At 39.0% G+C, this 12767-nt stretch overlaps 1 protein-coding gene across 2 annotated transcripts; it reads right to left on the bottom strand.

The window, feature by feature from the left end:
* Positions 1 to 696: 696 nt before the first annotated feature.
* LOC120307915 (keratin, type II cytoskeletal 8-like) lies at positions 697 to 12700 on the bottom strand. 2 transcript variants are annotated; one of them, XM_039343195.1, is made up of 9 exons: positions 12345 to 12700; positions 9515 to 9723; positions 8155 to 8215; positions 6359 to 6454; positions 5957 to 6121; positions 4564 to 4689; positions 3267 to 3487; positions 2728 to 2777; positions 697 to 845 (listed from the first exon to the last, which is right to left on the bottom strand). In XM_039343195.1, the coding sequence occupies exons 1-9, from the start codon at positions 12621 to 12623 to the stop codon at positions 712 to 714; spliced, it is 1341 nt and encodes a 446-aa protein (XP_039199129.1). In that variant the 5' UTR covers positions 12624 to 12700; the 3' UTR covers positions 697 to 711. The 2 variants fall into 2 exon arrangements, with proteins under 2 accessions (XP_039199129.1, XP_039199128.1); XM_039343194.1 differs by having other exon boundaries at positions 741 to 1117; positions 12345 to 12623.
* Between the last annotated feature and the right edge of the window lie 67 nt (positions 12701 to 12767).

The raw sequence follows: 12767 nt of genomic DNA, 5'->3' as shown, positions 1-12767 counted from the left end.
AAATGTTAGGAAAACATGTAGATTTTAAACCTGAACTTTTTTTACTAGGCATAATGCCAGAAAAGTTTGATAAACAAAATGTATACTTAACATCACATGTATTAACTGCAGTGAGGATTGTATTTGCTCAGCACTGGAAAAATGAGACAACACCATCGGAGGAAGCGATAATTTAGAAAATATTGAACTGTGCGGAAATGGACAAACTCACATTGAGAATTAAAGGAAAAGAAGATACAGTATACTTTCAAACATGGAACTTATTTTATCAATGGTTGGAAAAGCGGGATAGAAAGTAAGAACTTAATCTTTATGGCTAGGCAAAAGCAACCCAGACAACAAGTTGTTTATTAAGCACAAATGAATTGCAATGATAGAAAACTAATAAAATACTTTTTTTTTAAAAAAAAAAAAAAGATATCTCAGCAGAAGGAATGCTATTCATCAATATGTATTTTTCCCCTTTAGCTACTTCCTGGTATAGTCTCCAGGCTTCTTTTTTGTGGCAGAAATGATCTTATCTTGAAATTTTCACTCCCCTTTGAATCTGAGAATTTGTGCTCTTGGCACAATTCTTTGCATACTGTATGTCTCACTTAGAAAGATCAAAACTTCCTTAACACAAGCGGAGAATAAATGTATGATACAAACTATGAAAGGAAGTCAGTATTTTGGGTTGAGCAACGATGTGCATAGGGCTGCTGACAGAACTCATGCAACAAACTGAGACCAATGACACATTTTTTTCAGGAGCTTTAATGTAAATTGGTAAATAGAACATATTATCTGCATCATTTTATTGGCAAAGTCGAACTGAGCCGTCGTAGCTTGAAAAAGAAATAGCACTGCATGGGAGAAAATATGGAAGTATATTAAGTAGGTTATCATTAGAGGCTATAAAAACAATCAGTTTTATGTATTTAAGATATATTGACTTTTTGCTGCTTCTATTACAGTCACTTCTCTGAAAAATGACTGGCCTCTGAAATGACTTTCCCATCCTTGGTCTCAATGGTCTTGATCATCAAAGGCCTCTTCAATGAGCTGCTGTCAAAGACCGAAATTCCTGCAGCTCCAATGTGAGAGGGAAGGGCCATCCCCTGAGTCAGGAGTCCAGCTGCAGAAGCAATGGATGGATTTCATAATTTGATCGAGAGATCAGAGGAGGAGGAAGGCCTTAATGGAGAAGTTTTTGATTGGCTTACCAAAACCATTTGTCAGAAGAAGAAGCCAGAGAATTCATGCAAGGAAGGCAGCCAGGCCAATATAACAAAAAACCCATAAAACAAAATAAAACAAAACCCCCCCAAAAGGTCAACTGACCGCATGCAATAAGCAAGAGCTTGCTTAAAATTTTCTTCTCCGTTCTTCAAATGTATTGTGTTTCAGTTGTTATTATCCTAAACTATGTTGATTGGGCTGGCATTGATGGAACTTGTTTTCCAATACACCTGCTGAGCAGCTTCTTGGAGAAAGGTGATTTTGGCAGAGAAAGTCAAATAATTTCAGATTGAGAAATATTTAATCAAACACTGATTCTTGAAACATGGACGCTCTACATGACTCACAGAAGAATCTAGAATTCTGGTCCATAATCTCACAATGCAGAGAAATTAGCGTTATTCAACAATCAAAAGATAAGATGAATTAGATTTAAAGGATTATTTTGCACTATAATAATAATAATAATAATAATAATACAATAATACATTCCAATTCTTGGAAGAACACTTTAGTGGTAAATGCATGCGGTATGAACTAGCAGCAAAGAATACTACATGGAAGGTCTTGGCTTCACCCATTTCATTTAGTAACAGAAGGCTAAGTGGCTGGCAGTTGTATTGTTTCTAATTCCATGGACGTGCACCAAATCAGATTCAGAGGTGGAACAAATACCTATAATTCTACATTGGGCTAATTTGCCATTCAGTCTTAGGATGAAATCTGCAACTTCTGTATTTGAATTCAGACTGTTAAAACTCAAAATTCACATATTTTACATTTGTTTGCATCTCCTGTTTATTTTGATGTTGGCTGGTTTCAAACATTGACAGTTAAACACTACTTCCCATTAAATACTACTTCCCATAACCTTTCATGTCCTCCATTAAATGCCATCCATATATAGCAGTGGTTTTTCAACTAAGTTTTGGAGACTTGAGAACTGTCCTAAAAATTTAACAGCAGTACTTCAATGAGCTAATAATTGATAAACGTCTCTCAAAATCATGTTGCCCAACACAACAGATATTTTTCTACAATGTATAAGTAAGGAACAACTTCCCAATAGATAATGATGATGCTTAAGTAGATAGAATATTTCCCAGATAATCCTCTATCGTGTGCAAGAAGATCTGTTTGAAAGCTTAATATTAACTACTGCCACTGTTTATCACTAATCACTAGCACTAAGCCACATCGCATATCAATTTTTGCACTTGAAAATTAAATATCATTACCGCATATAGTAAGTGATACCACTATCTAACCCATAATTTAAAATTCAGGGATATGGAATGGCAAAGGTGGCAAAAGAAGATTTTAGGTAAGCCTTTCCCCTCAATTTGTTTCAGTTTTTTTTGGGCCATGAAATACCCAGTGTGAAACTCAGGACACTGCAAAAAGCTCACAGAGAATTGGGAGGAAGAATAAAGCTTCCACAATACCAAAAACCTCAGAGGGAGAAAAGTCAGCATCTCAACCCGTCAGAGCAGGAAGACAGCTTACCTAACTTGTTAATGGCATTGACCTGCTGCGGTGGAACCTGACCAACCATCCTAGGAGAAGAAAAAAGGATGTTTTTGAGTTTGGCTTCTTTTGGAGAAAAAGCCTTATCTTACTTATATAGCCAGAAAAAAGGTCCTATGTCCAGCTGTTGTCCCATCCCAAATGACAGTGACAATCCAGATTCATATCTATATTTCTGCTACCTGTTCTTCAACGATTCAAGCCATTTGTGCCCTGATCGCCTTTCTGCAGTGCACTTTTTGCTGTATCTGACTGATTTAATCTTATGTTCATATATTTGCAAGCCAGCACATGGCAGCATCAAAGGGTCTATCAAGCAACGTTCCATCTACAGAAACTGTCCGTTCCTTTTTTTCTTAGATCACCCTGCCTCAAAATGTTATCCTCCAGCACTATCTGGAAACTGACACCCAACCTTTTGGGAGGGCCCTAGGCTGAAGAAATTTGCCCTAGGTGATCAAGTGCAGAGGAACCAATTCATACCCATGCACGAAAAGTCCAAGCTGACACTCGCTTACCGGTTTTCTTCCCCTTCCAGCAGCTTTCTGTAGGTGGCAATTTCTATATCAAGGGCCAGCTTGAGATTCATCAGTTCTTGGTATTCTCTCATCTTGGTGGCCATGTCATGTTTGGCTTGCTTCAGTGCCTCCTCCAGATCTTGGACCGTACTTTTAACACTTTGCACAGCCTGCTCTCCTTGTTCTTCTGCTGAAGCCACAGCATTTTCCAGATTGGCTCGCTGGACAGGAGGAGGAAAGAGAAACATTTCAGTTTCCACTATCTGGATGGAAAGCCTTATGGAGAGCTCAGCAACTAAGAAAGAGGCTGCAAGGGCTTAGAAGCAAAGTCTCTCTCTTTAAGTACAGTGGGAAAAACCTGGCCTCTTTTGAGCTACAGCTGCTTGCCTTCCATTCTGCAAGGCTATTGTGAATAGCCAAGAAGACTGTGAAGAAGTTTCAAGGGAAATAATCTCCCAATGAAGAAGCAGCTAAAAGTCAGCCAAGAAAAGAAGCCGGTGGTGGCTGTAGTCACTGTAGTCACCCAAACTTGTGCAGCTTTTTTTCCAGTTGAGGGCTGTACTTGATCTTTGAATGGTATGGGCATATATCCCTTCCAAAAAGCGATAGGACCAGTGGTTGCTTCCAAACTATTTAATAATTTTTGCCTTTGTCACATTAGCAAATATTATTGGCAACCGCTGTTAGAGGGGAATAGCAAGCCGTTTGTTCCATATCTCATAGGAGCTCAGCACAATTTACACAAGGATCACTCATCATTTTATCTTCCTAACAACCCTCTAGGGCTTGGGCCAAAATTGCTCAGCAAGTTTCCGTAGCTGAATAGACTCTGCATCCAAGACTTTGGAAGCACAGAGGTGGTTTATCTCTATGCCTATTCCAAACTAGACAAACCATGCCACAGCTTCACACAATTGATCAGCCCAGATAACATTTTGTGTTAGAAGGCTTTTGGAATGAAATGCTGGCCTCCTGGCCACAAGATTCATCTAGTAGTGCTAATGGAGGAGAGTAAAATTTAACAGCTGGTGCTTTTAAGAAGCCTATCCCAGTAATAAGAAATTGTTCTCTCTTGTGTTTTATTTTAAAAAAGGAGAAGACAGTTGCAGCTGGACAAATTAAAGCCAGATAGGAAGACTGTTACAGAAAAAATGAACTGTTGGCTGGATCCCAAGGCTCCAAGAATGGGTTGTAGGTACAGTCTCTGTGGCATTTCCCTGCCACCTTTGTGTGTTCTCTGTTGTTATGAATATTTCTGGTTAAGACTTGTGATTCTGTCTAGAGACTAGCAGCTTACCTGATTCTTTAAGGCCTCAATTTCTCCATTGACAAGCTGGGCATAGCGAGTCAATTCGGCAATTTGACCTTTGATGCTTTTCATCTCATCATTACGTTTCTGAGTTTGCCTTACAATGTCATCAATCTGGAAGGAAAAAGAGGGGTAAACAGAAATCATTATGATAGCATATTCAGAGGAGTAAGAGGCAGGGTCCACAGCAAGAATATACCAGGTCTCAGGTAGCCAAACACATAGGCAGATTTCCCACCTTCAGATCTTCCAGATATGTGGGATATTGTATCATACTGGATTCCTTCTAGAAGAAGCATGGGATAAAATCTAGGGCATGGAAGGCATAATCAGAGATATTTCATGCATCAGCCAAAGTCCTTTCTGGTAGTGCAAAAGATTGGGTCCAAGTCATGATGCTACAATCATGTTCAAATACACATATGCCTCGTTATTACAACTAGATGAGGATTGACTGGCAGTAAAGGATCATGCAGCATCATTCGCTCTGAAATATTACATTATTGGAATGATAGAATTATCCTGATAATTCAGGCATTGGTTGAAGGACTCAGGTTGGAATTAGGAAAGTTTGTTAAAGGAATTGCCGAGGCAGAAAGTTGCAGCTGCGGTGAGTGTAACAAGATTAGTAATGAATAGTGGGACACTATTGCCTAGCAACAAGAAAGTTATACGTTAGAAGGATGCTGTTAGAAGGATGCTAGCTAAGGCACATAAACTTTGGTAACCTCTAGCATTATAATAGTAAATCACATACCTCTTTTGATTAAAAAAAGCTTATTATCATAAACATGCACTGTATGAAGAAGGAAGGTAAAGTAGAAAAAACAATCAAAAGAAATATGTGTCGAGGAACCAATAAATGGTTCTTAGGGTATTAACTTCCTTAATCATAACTGTATAAAATTTGTGTTTGTGTATTCTTCGGGGTCTTGGCTTCTTTAGCTGCTGAGACCTTTTTGCTGGAGTACTCCAATAAAAGAAGCCAAAAATGACATTCATCGTGTCTGGTGGTCTTTATTGGCTTCAGTGCCAGGCTAGGACCCATTTTGGGAACAAGTCAGGCCTTACCTAAAGGATTACAGTAGCTTAGCTGAAATAGACCTCTGCTGGTCCTGCAAATCCTTAAATACTTTCCTAGATTCCACTGAGTTGCAAAAGAATGCCTGATTCTTTTTCTTGTTTCTAGAATCTGATTATTATGTTTATTTGGATCTGAAATTAGTTTGCTTTAATCTTGCAATAGTTTGTGTTCAGAAGCTGAATTTCTCTAGTTTAATATTAAAGAGGTAGCAAAATAAGATTGCCCTTTACCAATGTTTGCATGTGTACGGATTATACTTTCATAATGTGGATGCAGGGAGATAAGTGAACCAGTTACCTTGTTTTTGTACCACTGTTCAGACTCATCACGACTCTTGACAATCATGGTTTTATATTGTTCTTTCACCTCATCAATTATGTTCTTCATCTCCAGTCCATGGTTGTTGTCCATCTCCACAGTGACCATTGCATTTTGGATCTGAGATTGCAATTCCTTGATCTCCTGGATGGGGGCAGGAAAGGCATAATAAGTTGTGGATGACATTGCAACGGTAGCCCATCTGGATGTAGGTGAAGCTAACTCAATCTCAGCCACCGCGTTATCTGTTCTTTCCGCAGTGCTCTTGCAAGGAGCTACTAGCAAACAAATGAAAATGAGAGAAAAATAATGTTTCAGATCATTTTCATCGCCTACAATGAATACATCAGTCATTCGTTCATTTTTGTCTGTGATACTCACCTCTTCAAAGAGCTGTTTGAGGTATTTGATTTCATTTGTGATGCTCTCCAGCTTGGATTCAACATCTACTTTCTGCAGGTAAATATCATCCAGGTCCTGACAGAAGAGAAAAGCAGAACACCTGTCATATTCCTTGAATCTCACTAAATACTGTATGAGGTGGAAGTTTCCAATTTTTGAGTTAATACGGGTCAAATAAATGATCCTAAACCTTTTGGTGAGCCTCTAACTTCCCTTCAAATCATAATATTTAATATGTGATTGAAGGGGAAAATTATTAAATGCATACTGTGAATAATCAAAATGATAGTATGTAATTTAGTTATAATTGTAGTTCTATTTCATTCAGTCAAATTTAGTTCTTTTCCTGCTCTTATCCATTTTTTTTTTATGGTGACCCTAGCTTTTCATGCAAAATTCGGCAAGTCTCCACCTTTTTAACCTTTCTGAAGGTCATTATCACCCAGGTGTTGGGGTGGAGGGATGATGTCTGAAGTTGATTGTGGGGCATCCCAAGGAGATGATTGTGGCACTGGGTTTTTATTTGGGTTTATGTTTTTTATAGTGATTGTGAGCTGCCTAGAGTTGGCTTTTTTTTTTAAACAAGCCGCTATACAAATCTTTTAAACAAACAAATGCAAGTAGCCTTCGAGTTACAACAGTTCATTTAGTGACTTTCAAAGTTACAACAAGCGCCAAATATGACTTTTGACTTTTTCATATTTATAACCGTTGCAGCATCCCCATGGTCATGTGATCAAAATTCAGACACTTGGCAACTGACTCGTATTTAAAATGGCGGCAGTGTCCTGGAGGGGGGGGGTCACGTGATATCACCTTTTGTAACCTTCTGACAAGCAAAGTCAATGGGAAAGCCCGATTCACTTAACAGCCGTGTTTTTAATTTAACAACTGCAGTGATTCACTTAACAACTGGGTCAAGAAAGGTTGTAAAATAGGAAAAACTTCATTTAACAACTCTTTCTCTTGGCAACAAAAATTTTAGGCTCAGTTGTGGTCGAGGACTACTTGTACAGTCACTACTTAAAAAAAAAAAAGACTGTACCCTCCCTCATTTAGTACTTCCAGTATTTTAAATCAACAAATGTGGGGATATCATTTGTCAGTAAAGATATAATGCAAACACATATGGGGCGGATATGCAAAGCTGAGTCACAATATTATACTCCAGTAAGGAAACATCTGAGGGCACTGAGCTGCTTGAAGGGATTCAACAGCTTTTGGGGGAAAAACACAGTTTCTCCAGATAGCAATTAGCTTGGCTTGGAAGCCTGAGCCATTTTGCATATAGCAAAACAATGCCCTTTTCAAAAGTTCTGGAAACTTGAGCAAATGTATGCATTTTTTCCAGTGTACAGGAGGAAAGAATAGTTGAAGTAAACCTTGCTTAGTTCTCTCTAGCTACCGGTAAATTAAAGGAGAGTGGAAATGAAGTCAGGCTAACTCTGTCTATGTATCTACCAATCTATCCACTTTGTATGCACTTTTCATATTTCACAGAAGGATGCACAGTGTGAAAGCAAAAACATTTAACAGTCCCTCTTCCGTCATACCAATAGTCCTCTGCCGTATTGCTCAGAAACAGAAGAAAAAGTAAAGAGAATGGGTGAATATGGAAAAGCAAAAAAAAAGCTGACACTGAAAACAGCTTGAACTCCTCAGGAAAAAAAGTTGTCTTAGTTGGAAGTTGCAGAAGAGAGAAAAACAATCCCCAATTAGTCAAGGGTAAGAAGGTCTGGTATCACTAATTTTTAGTGCTCCAGTACTCCTTTCACCTTTTTAGTCACCACAAATTCATTTTCCAGTTGGTTACGGTGATTTATTTCCTCTTCATACCTATAGAGGACAAGAGACAATAGTGTGAGGTGCTATGGGGAACAAAGTAATGTCATTGTTGAATGGGCATGTACCAATTACCAGCTTCCTTTTCTCTAGCCTCTACGAGACCTGTCTTCTAAGCATCCAATTTGTACCATTTTATATTAATGTTATAAAAGAAATAAGAAACTAGCTATCGATAGTTGTAGCACTGGGAATTCAATATATAGTATATACTAAAACTCAGCTGAGGTAAAATAGGACTGAACATAAATTGCTTTTCCAAATTCTTCATCTAATGTGCAGGCAGCAAAATGAGTGGGTATTTTTTTTTCCAGGCAGAAGAATAAATGCTCAACTTCGCAAGGGCATGACTATCACTTAGTCACTGCTACTGAAAACGCCCCCTAACAGGAGTCCCCTCATTATATCTTCCCTTGGGATTTAATGGAATGTGGGAAGCCAAATGTCAGTTTTCTCCCAGCATACTGAACTGGAAACAGATTAGCTCTCAAGGTTTCAAAACCTCTGCTAAGTAAATGTTCTATAGAAAAACTAAAGAACTCCAGTATCTGTTGTATATCAAATACAAGACCTATTTATAAATAAATTATTGTTCAAATTCTTGCATCTCTTTTTCTCATCAGTATAATTTAATAGCGAGACGCTAGTCCAGTGGTAGTGAACCTATGGCACGGGTGCCTGAGGCGGCACTCAGAGCCCTCTCTGTGGGCACGCGTGCTGTCGCCCCAGTCCTGGGCCTTCAGCTGGGTTTTATAAAACCTTTTCGCTTTAGGCCTCTGCCACCGTGTGCAAAAAAAAAAAAAAAGTTCAATCAATTTCAACTTCTCGCGGAAAAAAAGATCTTGCAAAATTGGAATTGATTGATTGAACTTTTTAGTCCCACCCAGTCTGCCGTTACCACTGCAGCCACGCCCACCCAATGGGCCACACCCACACGGCACCCGACGATGCATGTGGGTTTTGGGTTGCAGTTTGGGCACTCGGTCTCTAAAAGGTTCGCCATCACTGAGCTAGCGAATCTGGTATGAGGCTGTGCGTATTTGAAAATCAGTTTTCTTGCGCCAAAGTGGCTGCAGATGGATTGGTGCACTACCATTCATTATACTTTTACCCATCCTGAGAACTTTATAACTAAGGACACACCCACCACATTCTACTCATAAGTTCATTAGAAGAAAAAAAACAGCCTGCCCCCTTGAAAAAAATTCTGAAGTCATGACACACATGTGTACTCATGCATACAAACAGAATATTAAATAGCAAATCTCCCATTCTCTTTCATTATTTGCTCACTGGCTTTTTAGTTCCTCCAGAAGTGTCTGTGTCTGGTCCAGCTCATTTTGTAATTTCATCTTATCTTGATTGAGCATGTCTATCTGCTGCTTAAGGGGTTGGCTGTGGGCTGTCATAATACGCCCCACATTGGATTTGTATTGGTCCTTGCCCTTCAGAAGTTTCAGCTGTGTCTCCAGCACTTTGTTCTGCTGCTCAAGCTTACGTACCTTGGAGAGGGAAAACAGAGATAAATAAAAAACTAAAAAGAGAATAATTGGGAAAGGCTTTTAAAATTTTTTGATCAAGATGCAGGAGTTTTATTTGGCCATTTATGTATACTCTCACAAATCCACTGTGTAAGTATCTGTGGAATCTGTCATATGAAATTACTGTTAACTACGGGTTTCCAGTTATGTACACTTTTCCCACGTCAGTTAAACTTTAACAGAAATTATCCTTAGCAAATTGTTGTCATGGAATTTTTTTTCTAAACAAAGTCACAACTGGTCCAGAATGTGGCACTATGAACATTTTTGGACACCCCATTATTCACCGGTTACACTACTGTTGTGTGAGCTATATTTGATTATGATTATGAGCCATCAAGTTGTTTCAACTCGTAACAACCATGTAGTTAAACTTTCTCCATGATTCCTAAGTTAGGTTTTTAACCTTGACTTTCATTTCCAATGATCCACCCCTTAAGTCATTGTATCTATTGTATCCTTGCTGCTGGTTATCCCCCTTTTCTCTTTCTTTCCACCTTTCCCATCATTATAGTCTTCTACAGGAAGATAGCTCTTTGTGTAATGTGTCCAAAGTAGGAAAATTTGAACCTGATCATTTGTGCCTCAAATCAGAACTCTGGATTTATTTGTTCAATGACCCATTCATTTGTTTTCTTGGCTGTCTACGATACTCTCAGGAATCTTCTCCAACACCAGATTTCAAAGGCATCAACACTCTTCTTCTTCTACATCTTCAAAGTCCAACTTTTTCTTCCATAGAATATCACAGGGAATACTATGGCTTCCAGGATTAAGACATCAAAATATTTGAATATGTTTTCCAAGGGCTTCATGATCTACCAAGTGCAAGTCTGTGGCAGATTTCCAGGCTGCTCGTTCCTTTACCTTTGATGGTTGAGCCTAAAAAGCAGACACTATCCACCATTTTGATACCTTCATTGCCAGTTCTAAGCTGGTTGTTCCATCTTTTGTCATTGGTCTGGTTATGAGTTGCATTGGCTTCTGGAGTTTTTTTTTCTAAGTAGAATTTAAGATGCTGGTTTTCACCTTAAACCCCCAAAAGGTTCAGAGCCAGATTATTTGTGGGACCTCCTCACTCTGAAGATATCTGCCTGTTGCACTAGGTCTTCTAGGGTGGAAGGCTCCAAATCACTTCCCTTAAATCTAGTGGGACATAGATATGCACCTTCTCAGTACTTGTCCCCTCCCCACCTAATCTTCCAAAAAATCCTAAAATAAACTATGGGGCAATACAAGACTGGAGTGCAGAAAAATTCCTTGTGGATATATGGGAAAGCGTTGTGGTTGGAGGCTGCGATTTTCTGTTTATTTTTTTTTACTGTTTACTTGTGTCTGTGTGCCATCTAAAATTATGTAGTACAAGAACAGCTACACTGTGCATCATACATACATACATACATACATACATACATACATAATGTTGGCAATCAGGGAATCTGACTGGAACATGTAAAACAGGAGCTGCAGCTGACCTGGAGCGGAAAAAAAATGCTAACATGGGATGGGTGGGGGTGGAAGAAATGGCAACGCTTCCAGATTTGAGACAGAAGACCTTCTTGGACCTAGGGATTTGATCTGTTTTCTTCTTCTGCAAAACATGTGCTCTACTATTGAAATCTTTTCTTTGAAGAAAACAGTCAAGTATTGTAATCCTATTCAGGGATCTGATTTTCTATCTCTTTAAAATTTCTTTTCAAGCTATCTTGGGAGTAACCATGTCACACTGGAACTATAGTGAAAGGAGAATTTACCTGTTTTCTGCACCCCTTTGGTCACACTGGATATTCTAGCTTGCATAATTTTTGAATTATTCATGGAAGGATTTCTGAAAACAGCTATTTTACCTTCCTACTTTGTGTTGCTGTTTTTGTGTAGGCTTATTATACATTTCTCTTCTTTTGTGCACTATTTTCAGTCTGCTCCCTGGCTGCTGGAATCCTTATACCAGTGCTTACCAAATCTGCGTAAACTACCCAAAATTGGGTAAAAGGGTTTTTTCACACACATAAAATTTTACCCAATCATAACAGGGACATTTAAATAAGGACTTTCTGATAAGCAGTTTTGGGTAGTGAAAGAAAAGGTTTGGAAATCATTGTTGTCAACTGATTTTCATCTCATCCTTACATAGCTATGGTCTCTAATATATTTAATTTTGCTTTAAAGATTTTTTTTAAAAAAAATAAGCATCATTCTCTTGCAATAAAGGTAGCTGTAAAAAGACCATAGTTTTTAAAATTTAATGCAGTCCTTGGTGACTTTATGGAGACATTCAAGTAGTTTTCTTGGCTATAAAATATAAGAGAATTACCTTTTTAATGGACTTTCTTTTCTTTGCAGTCTAAAGTACAGCTTTAAACTATTAAAATGGTATCTCGGCTAATTGAAACACTAAACGAGACACACACCTTCGAATCAATGCAGGTCTGTATTACACACTTTTAGAAATATTCTTTCTTTCTCTTTCTTTCTTTTTCTTTCTTTCTTTCTTCCAGTACCCAACTAGGCACGGACGCGCTTACATTTCCCTCTCCCACACATGCATACGTTCGCCTTAACACGCGTCTCCGAAGCCGCACCTTGTCAATGAAGGAGGCGAATTGGTTGTTGAGCCCCTTGATCTGTTCCTTCTCTTCCGTGCGAATCTGGTGCAGCTTGGGATCGATCTCCAAATTGGGCAGCGAGGGGAGAAAGAAAGGCGCCGAGGGAGAGCTGGACAAAGCACTGAAAGATCCTCGGAAGAATCCCGGCTGAAAGCTGCCCGAATTGGCTCGGTACAAGGAGCTTCGATTTGGATAGGATCCGAGGGAGCGGCTGCTAAAGCTCGCTCTCCTCGGAATATGGTAATTAATGTTCATGATGCAAAGCGCTCTGGATCTCCAGAAGCCACTAAAGTGAGAAACAGAACTTCGATGCTCCGAACAAAATAAATACCTGAAGCTCCTGATTCCGCCCTCCCCCCCCGGCGTATCGTGGCATCTTATTGGCTGAGAGGAATCTTC

The sequence above is a fragment of the Crotalus tigris genome, unplaced genomic scaffold, assembly GCF_016545835.1.
Source record: "Crotalus tigris isolate CLP2741 ecotype Arizona unplaced genomic scaffold, ASM1654583v1 scf7180000017834.3080900, whole genome shotgun sequence".
NCBI lineage: Eukaryota > Metazoa > Chordata > Lepidosauria > Squamata > Viperidae > Crotalus > Crotalus tigris.
Note: the sequence above shows the minus strand (reverse complement) of the source record. Positions and strands in the feature narration are given on the sequence as shown.

Excerpts from the sequence above, each read along its gene's own strand:
- LOC120307915 (XM_039343194.1), bottom strand. The coding sequence starts at position 12,623 with ATGAACATTAATTACCATATTCCGAGGAGAGCGAGCTTTAGCAGCCGC. Across the intron at positions 8,216-9,514 it reads CTGGAGGAACTAAAAAGCCA|GTATGAAGAGGAAATAAATC; the intron begins GTGAGCAAATAA and ends TGTCCTCTATAG. Across the intron at positions 6,122-6,358 it reads TCAAACAGCTCTTTGAAGAG|GAGATCAAGGAATTGCAATC; the intron begins GTGAGTATCACA and ends GCCCCCATCCAG.